The sequence below is a fragment of the Triticum aestivum genome, chromosome 7D (assembly GCF_018294505.1).
Source record: "Triticum aestivum cultivar Chinese Spring chromosome 7D, IWGSC CS RefSeq v2.1, whole genome shotgun sequence".
Taxonomy (NCBI): domain Eukaryota; kingdom Viridiplantae; phylum Streptophyta; class Magnoliopsida; order Poales; family Poaceae; genus Triticum; species Triticum aestivum.
The window spans coordinates 597,693,804-597,702,843 of record NC_057814.1 but is presented as its reverse complement, the minus strand read 5'-3'; the positions used below and the strand labels follow the sequence as shown (position 1 = coordinate 597,702,843).

The following is a 9,040-nucleotide window of genomic DNA, read 5'->3' as shown; positions in this document are numbered from 1 at the left end:
TTATGGGGAATTACCCGCATAGCGGGAAAAGATGATTATGATAAAAACCGCATGGCGGGAAATGTCTGGGAAAATACATGCGTAACTGGGTAAAGTTGACATATTATTATGTCAAAATTCATGTATGGCGGGAGAAATTTAGGCAAAGGACTTATCTTGTACGACAGGAGAAAGATATGATGACTCGTGTGCGTTTAATGTGTCCCACTCTAGGAGAAAAGTATGGAGTAGCTATTGTGCTTTCCTAGTATCGACTGTGCACCTTATGTGTAACGGTCATTAAGCACTCAATAAATCCAAAGAGAATAAAAGTTACAAACGAACCTAAAGATAAGAATGATATGCAAGTGTGACTTGCAAAAGTACCAATGATATAGAACTCTATTGAGTTTCTGAAATGGAATGAGGAAAAAGTACTCCCATACCAGTTAATAGATAACTTCATTTCGTATGAAGCAATCAGATAAATGAAGTAGATGATCGAAATTTCCTCAATTCACAAGAGTTATGAATGGTTTTTCGAAATATTGGCAGAAAAGTTCTTGCCACATTTCGAGGAGGAGAAAGAAATATGAAATAAATTAAGAATGATGAAACTCCCCTATACTTTAGATAATGTGGTGCACTCCTAAAGAAAATGTGATGCACTCCTAAAGTGATCCATTAATGAAGAATGTGATCGTCTAGGGGAGTACGACAGTCATAACAATACCCCTAAAGAAAAGAAATAGCCATATTCCTGGATCTTTTACACTTTCGAAAGCAGACTAAGGAATACTAAGACAATGCTTAAAGTGTCATAAAGAATAAAGTTTTAACAGAATAAACCCAAATAAAAAAGTTTAAAGATACCCCAAATTTTAGTGAAGATGGAGTAATCTGGGGGAGCATGGTATGAAAATACCTAAGACTCGAATAGATTGTATCTGGGGGAGCATGTTGTATGACCTATACAACACCTGTTGTTAGCTCTATAAAGGAGGAATGACTAAACATGGATCTTGTGATAAAGGTCCTTGTAAAACCTATTGCCTCTTGGAAATGAAAGACTATACAATTAATTTGCCTTTTGGCAATGACAGAGCAACAACAGCCCCATATGAAAGAAGTGCCAGTACCTGAGACACAGATGGTCTCAAGGAATGAGAAAATCAGATGGAGGTTGATCCCACCTCATTTAAAGCGCTCAATCGAGCTTTGAGAAGTGTATGTTTTGTCTAAATGATAAGAGACTATGTGAGATAAAATAAAATTGGTGAATCCCGACGAAGTTTGGGACTCATAAGTAATTTCCAATGGAGCCAAAACAGTAGGTTGTAAAGGGTCTACAAGGTCAATGTGACTCCAAAGGAAATATGTAAAGGTGTAAAGCGCGACTTAAATCGAAATGTTTTGTGCAAAGAGAATGAATAAATTACAATGAGTGTTAGTGGCACATCATGACCGACATCATGATCTGAGTTACATCAGATGAAAGTAAAGAACACAAGGGATACTGCTTCAAGAAGTCTTTTATGGACTAGAGCAAGTCTCTAGATGGTGGAATTTAAAGTTAGAAGAATCAGATGTTATTTTGGGTTAAAGAAAATGAGAGGACAATTGTATTCATGCAAAGTTATAGAATGGGAAATTCATTTCCTAATCCTGTGCATGTGGATGACGTCGTACTTGCTAGTGGTGATGTCAATCTACTGCAGGAGGAGAAAAGAAGTTCTTGTCCTCAAAGTTCAAAAGAATGTTCTCGGTAGAGTGTCTCTCGTTATAAATATCGAGATTCACCAAGAAAAGAATAAAATGGGGTATTAGGAATGTCGCATGGACATGGTAAGAAAGGTCTCTAAAGTATGCATGCGAGAAAACCTACGCCTGTTCTTATAGTCAAGGGTAATGGAACTGAAAACTATGGTGTTCCAAAAAGTTGATGAGAAAATATTGAAAACGGATATGGTACCATATGCTTCAGCTGCTGGAAGCTCAATATATTACCCTGACACAGTTCACGTATCCGGGTTGTTTTGGCAATGTCCAGTCCATATATAGATCACTGGAATGGTGTCAAAGATATCGGCCTCATGCTGAAAGAAATAAGTGCTCTAAAAAGATTGTGAGTACAAAGACAAGACTTGTCAAATGTATAGCGAAATCCACAATTGTCGCTAACTTTCACACTTGGAGTTTTTGTGTGGAAAAGCTCCAAAGAATGAAACAATTATCATGAATGTGATGCAAAGATATGTTATAGCTTGATATGAGGCTGAAGGACAGGCAAAATGGTTAAGAAGACCTGTACCCGGAGTTGATAATGGTTGACAACAGTGATAACCATTTTAAGTTTTTCTCTCCTATGACAACGAGTCAAGTGTTGATGCCAAACACACTGACACAGAGTTATGCGTTGTAAAGGAGAAAATCCGGAATTATGTAGAAATACTTGAAGCATAAAAGCAACAGACAAGTGTTTGCAAATCTGCTTATTAAAGGCTTACCGCCCAGTGTGTTCGGAGAACACACAGTCGACATGGGTTTTATGGTATAGTCTAAAATTTCCGGACAATAAAGGGCCCAAGGTTAAAGAATTTGTTTCAAAACAGAAAGGTACGTTGTGGCTGTCTGATTCTATCGGCAATTGAGCCGTGACGATGAAACATGTTCTATGTATTGACCTGTTATGAAACGAGTGAAGTAAAAGTATAAGGTCAAAAGTAAAAGTTGAGATCAAGGGAAAGAATGTTAGGATGATCTGCGCCCTGATCGGGGCGCTCAACGCACTATGGTAGACGGGCCCCTATCACCTGCACTATATAAAGAGGTGGGGGCCGCGGCTCGCAACACGAGGTTCGCCGCGACGCCGTACACCCTACCTACAGCCCCTATCGATCAAGGGTTAGTGCAGTGCTGACAGAAAGCACCACCACTGCCCTCTCTGTCATCACCACCGTGCGCCACAGCACCACTATGGTCCGGCTCCAGCTCGTGAGGCCAAGCCGAAGGTAGGACTACCGAAATCCTACCCTACACGATTCCATGGATCTATCACTAAAAGCATATCCTTAATAAAAAACTAAAGTATTGAAAGCCCTCACCTGTAGCTTAACAAAATGTACCTAACTGCAATTTGTAGCCAATGCATTATATTTGAAGCAACATTAGACGGAAAAAAATGGCCATAAGATGTCCAAAGCTATAACTAGGATTTAGTGATGATCCAAAGCTCTAACTGGGATTTAGTGAGGGTTGGTATCAGTCCTGCCTTAGAATAAGACCCTTAAGTCATGCACGATCTCTGACATGACAAATACACACAAAACATTTCCCAGCGGTTTCGCCTCAAAAAGGGGTGGTATCTAAACAGAGTGCACACGTCCAGACAAGAATTTGCCCATTGGTCTTTTCATATTATACTCAGCATGACAAATAGAAAATACTCAAATGTTTTGTGAGTATTTTTCTCCGGAGGGCCTCCTCTCCTATAAATACACCCCATTTCCCACTCACCCCTCAGACAAAAACAAGCACACACGCAGGAGAAAACACAGAGCAACAAAGTCATCAGGTGCAACAGACACCAACACACACCATGAGGCCCGGGGCCCAGTTCCTCACCACGAGCCACCGCGCCGGAGCGCCGACGGCGGCGCCGGCGCATGGGCTGATCAACGGGACGGCGCCGCCGCACTCGACGTGGCAGTCGCCGGTGCCGTACCTGTTCGGCGGGCTGGCGGCGATGCTCGGGCTCATCGCCTTGGCTCTGCTCATCCTCGCCTGCTCCTACTGGAAGCTCTCCGGGTACCTCGACGGTGACCGGGACGGCCAGGCCGCGGGGGACGCGGACGAGGAGAAGGGCTCGGCGTCTGGCGCGGCCAGGCCGGCCATGGATTTCCAGGAGCACGTGGTGGTCATCATGGCCGGCGACGAGCGACCAACGTTCCTCGCCAAGCCGGTCACCAGCCGGGTGGCCGAGGTGGAGGTTGGGGCCGCGGCGGCTCCTGAGGCGAGCGCGCGCGCCGGCGACGACGGGCAGGAGAAGGTGGACGAGCAGGCCTGCGAGGTGTGTTCGCATCTCGGGGCCGACTCGGCGACCCCGGGCCGTGATCACCACGACGAGGCAGGCCAGAGCTGCGACCATGACCATGACGCGGCGAGCCGGAGCCACAACCACCTCCATGACCATGACCATGAGAGCAGCGGCACGACGGCACTGCAAGAAAGCTCGCAATAAAAGCAGCCGCCTTGTTCGCTTCAGCTTTCCCTTTTTTGAGGCTGCTTTTCTTCCTCCACCTTCTTTCCCCACTCATTCCTCCCCTAGATTTAGGCTGGGCTGTGTAGATTCTTGGCGTGATTGGTTGAGTGAAAATTAATGGAGATATCTACGCGAGACTTAAGTTTTGCCAATCGAAAGATATATGGAGCATCATGCTCTGCTTCAGTTACAGCTCCCTGAAGAAATGGACAACACTCCACATCATTATTCCCCATCTTTCATTAACTTAAAGCACCTTTAAGTTGGAACAAATATTGATTACACAATGAAATCCAAAGTCACTTGTGCCGGGGGACAAGAATGAGTACTGATTGAATTCGGATTCTTTTGCCTTTCGAAAATGCAGCTGTCCTGCAGCAAATCAGCAGTCCCACGGGCTCAAGCAACGTAGGGACGGCACCAGGTCCGTCGGTCCAGCACCCGCTGCACATTTTTTGTCTGGATAAAAGGGTAGGCCAAGGTCCAAAACTTGTTCAAGAAACAAACAAGGCGGCATGAAGCAAGCCTCGTCCAGGATACAACACTCACTACACATGACAAAAATGAAAGCATGCCAAAAAAAAAAGAGGATCAGCCCCGCGACACCTAGGGCGACTCAGATGGCACCTCTAGGGAACCGCCACCAGTGCCTCCTCCTCTGCCCCTCTTCCCACGTATCCGCCGGTGCACCGCCGAGCAATCCGCGTGGTCAGTGACGGTGGGACCCTTGTTTCTGGTAAGCCGCGGAAGATTTCCCGGCGCGGGAAAGCGGGCCCTGCAAGCCATCGAGGTTCTGTGGTCTCCCCGACGGCCCCACGTAGGCACTCCGTGGAAGATGTCGAGGTGACGCAACTTTCCTGCAAGATCTGCGGGTGCGTGTCATGCCATATCAGCGGTTCGTTGGCCATGTTTAGCGGTGCATCACGTCAGTGCATATGGCTTCCACCGCAATTGGTACTATGTAAGATAGAACCATAGCAAAATTATAGTATCAATAACAATTAAGCAATCTTTGGAGTTGTATAAAAAGTAATTGCACCATAAGAAAATTGATGGTCCTTTCATCAAGGAACAAAATTGAAGTATTGGAAGCACACAAATACATCAAAAGCTATGTAATTTCTAGGTTGCAAGTTATATATAGAAGCGATATCAGGATAAGAATGATTGAATATTGAAGTGAAGCTAACTAATAAGAAGATAGCTATATCAACTAATAGATGGTTGCCAGATATGAACCAGTATGTCATTGCCGTATGTCATTGATCATGATCATCCGAAACCATTTCGAGTGCAAATTTTAGAACCACAATCTTTGGTTCTAAAATGAAATTGTTCCCGTCTATCCACGAAGAACTTCCGGATTAATATAACGTTTGGATTTTCTTTGCTACTATTTTATGATTGAGCGAAATAAATAATTGTTGATTTCATCGTGGCAACGAGTTAATACAAAGCCGGAAGGTAAATGAAAAACACATTTAACAATCCATCTCTACCTCTATCCACATTCCCCACACAAAATCAATTAATTTTCAACTCCTTCCTTGAAAAAAAAAACTTCACTAATAATATAGTAACCCCATAATTTAGGAACCTAGTTTATTTCTATTAAAAGATAATAAGATACGATATTTAATGATCTCCCTCAAGAAGCATCCCAAAACCAAACTATTCAATAAGCATGTTTGCGGCTTAAACTTTCTTATGTGCCTGGAATTTATGCACTAACACACGTGGTAGAATCAAGGCCAAACCCAAGGGTAAACTATTCACAACCCCGTTCCAAAGGAAACTTTTGAAGCTCTTAATACTTTAGTTGCAGTGACTAGTGCATGAATGATTGATCCATTCAATGGCCCCTCTTTCCTAGCTACTTGAACCCAACACGACATACTCCCTCCATTCGACAATATACGAGCGTTTTTGACACACTGGGACGGAGGGAGTAGTTGATAACTTAGTTAACAATATTGTCAATTCTCAACAGTTTATTCTTATTTGCCTCTCTTAGGTAAAAGCATCAACACTTGGTGCAAAAGTGAAGTACTGAAAGCGCGCAACTATAATAAAATGTACATAATTGAATATTCTAGCCAGTAAGTTATATATGAAGTGATATTAGGATAAAGGATGTTTGTAAGTTAATCAAGAATCAGTATTTAGCGAATTAATGGTTAACAACTCCTTAAGTCAGCTTAGTTCACTTCCTTAGGAGTGGATGTACGACCCATCCATTGAAGTTCAAGTCCTCACATGCACGAGTTTGGGTTCTTACTATTGAAAAAAAAATGTAGGGTCACCCTTACTTCTTTCCTTTCGAAAAAAGTAACAACTTATCTAGGCAATGGACGTGTAAAATATGAACTGATGCGTCGGCAACATATGGCATTGACCCGTATCCTCGGAAGCCGTTTCTAGTGCTCATTCTAGAACTACGATTGTTGGCTCTAAATATAGTTGCATTTATCCGGAGAGAACTTTGCATTAATCTAAATATAGAAGATCTGGAGAATTTTCCTTACATATATCCGATATAAATCTTTGTTGACTTCTTCTCACCAACTAGTTTATGTGAAAATCTAAGCCGGGAGGGAAATGAATAGCATTACTTTATATTCCCCATTGTGATGAATGATCTACAATTCACCACACCAGCATCGCGAAAAAGGGACTCACCTCTCTCCGCCCCTCCTTCCAGGAAAGAACCTACCAGAAGTTGAAACTGTCTCGCCATGCCAATCTTACCCCCATATAACCACATTCCCCTCGACCATATCCCACTGGCATTCAACTCGCCCGTTTCCCTCGTCGTGCTTTTGGCCGAGATCGCGGGATGCGGTTACTGGAAGGAGAGTCAAGCATCGCTGGCACTGAGTGGATTAAATTAACCACTTCCTCTATAAACACGGGTATAACGAAAAGTTCTCCCTTCTCTCGCACCTCCGTTTGTCAGCGACGAAAAAAATCACACCATGTTTTCACGATCAGAGGCAAAATAACATGTCATCCGGAAATTGATACTGCCTTTGACATTTGATATGACAACTTGACACTAAAGGGGTGTATCTCTTGCAAATATCTAGCAACAGAGTTCACAGCTCCAAACAAGAAAAAAATAATCCCTTTGGTCTTTTGATATTCCTTGGCGTCACAAATGGACACTACCCCGCTAAATAAATAAATGGAGAATACTGTGGTGTTTTGTAAATCTTTCTCCTCCACCTCTCCTATAAATACATCCCATTTCCCTCTCAACCCTCCCACAACACAAGAGAAACAGACAGCGGAAGCAAACTGATCGTGCAGCTCCTCTGCTACGCCTCCACACCAGCACAGCCATGAGGCCCGGAGCAGAGTTCTTCGCCGTGAGCCACCTCGCGGGGGCGCCGACGGCGACGCAGGCGCTGCACTCGGCGTGGCAGTCGCCCGTGCCGTACCTCTTCGGCGGGCTGGCGGCGATGCTGGGCCTCATCGCCTTCGCGCTGCTCATCCTCGCCTGCTCCTACTGGAAGCTCTCCGGGTTCCTCGACGGCGGCTCCGACGGCCAGGCGGCGGGGGACGCCGACGGGGAGAAGGGCTCGGCGTCCGGCGCGTCCAGGCCGGCCCCGGATTTCCAGGAGCACGTGGTGGTCATCATGGCCGGCGACGAGCGGCCCACGTTCCTCGCCAAGCCGGTCACCAGCCGGGCCGCCGAGGCGGAGCTCGCGGCCGCAGCGGCGCCTGAGGCGAGCGCGCGCGACGGAGAAGGCCAGGAGGAGACGGCGGACGAGCAGGTCAGCGAGGCGAGCTCGCACCGCGGCGCCGAGTCGGCGAGCCGAGGCCGTGATCACCACGAAGACGCGCCGAGCCAGAGCGGCGACCATGACCACGACGCGGCGAGCGGGAGCCACCACCACCATGACCGTGGCCTCGAGAGCAGCGGCACGACGGCCCTGCGAGAAAGCCGGCAATAAAAGCGGCCGGCTTTTGCTCGTCCCAGCTTACCCTTTTTCCCGGGCAGCGTTTCCTCTCTCCCCACCCCCATCATCTTCCTCCCCCCGTCCCGGTGCTGCTAGTGCTAGATTTAGGCTGGAGCGTGTAGTAGATTCATGGCGTGATTGGTTGAGCACAAAATCAATGGAGATGTATATGAGAAACTTGAGAGTTTTGGCAATCGAAAGCCGCTTTGCCCCCTGAATTTCCGGAACAAGATCACAAGCATCATCACGCTTCACACTACTACTCTGCTCCGAAGAAACGGACGGCGGCCCATCCCCATCCACGCCATCGCCCCAGCTCTCTTTCGGTAACTTGCAACAACTTTCAGCTGGATTACGATGAGTAGCTGGACTCCATTTGGTTGTATATGCGGAGAAAAGCATATGCAAATCGAACGACTCCACCTCCACTTCCACCTCTGGATTGCACTGCAGCAAACCAAACCAGCAGTGCCGCTAACGTAAGCAGACACCGTGACTTTGTGCGCGCACCAGCTTTGTCGGCCCAGCGCTCACTGAGCATGACACCTTCTTGCTTGTGGGATGCTTATCTGGAAATGGCACTGGCACTTAATGTTAGCACTGGTTAAACAAAAGAAAAATTAAACAGAATTCTGCTTCGGTGCTGATTGGATGGCGGACCGGACCTCTTTCGGTCTGCAATGGGAACGGTACGGCTCAAAAGAAGGAGAGTTCGAGGCTTACAAGCTAATGTACAGGTGTAGTACAGTGGTACTGCATTTTGGCATGTGTGTGTGCATCCCTGGTCAGTTGATGATCTGGATCGGCGAGTAGCGTGGCAACAAGCGTCGCCCAGGTA

The 9,040-nt window shown here is 46.2% G+C and overlaps 2 protein-coding genes across 2 annotated transcripts; both read left to right on the top strand.

Moving 5' to 3' along the window:
• Positions 1 to 3,491: 3,491 nt before the first annotated feature.
• Positions 3,492 to 4,532, top strand: LOC123166956 (uncharacterized). The gene has a single exon (XM_044584780.1). It carries the CDS (start codon positions 3,578 to 3,580, stop codon positions 4,217 to 4,219), a length of 642 nt encoding a protein of 213 aa, XP_044440715.1. The 5' UTR covers positions 3,492 to 3,577; the 3' UTR covers positions 4,220 to 4,532.
• Positions 4,533 to 7,508: 2,976 nt separating this feature from the next.
• Positions 7,509 to 8,379, top strand: LOC123166101 (protein GLUTAMINE DUMPER 1). The gene has a single exon (XM_044583865.1). It carries the CDS (start codon positions 7,582 to 7,584, stop codon positions 8,194 to 8,196), a length of 615 nt encoding a protein of 204 aa, XP_044439800.1. The 5' UTR covers positions 7,509 to 7,581; the 3' UTR covers positions 8,197 to 8,379.
• The last annotated feature ends 661 nt before the right edge of the window (positions 8,380 to 9,040 follow it).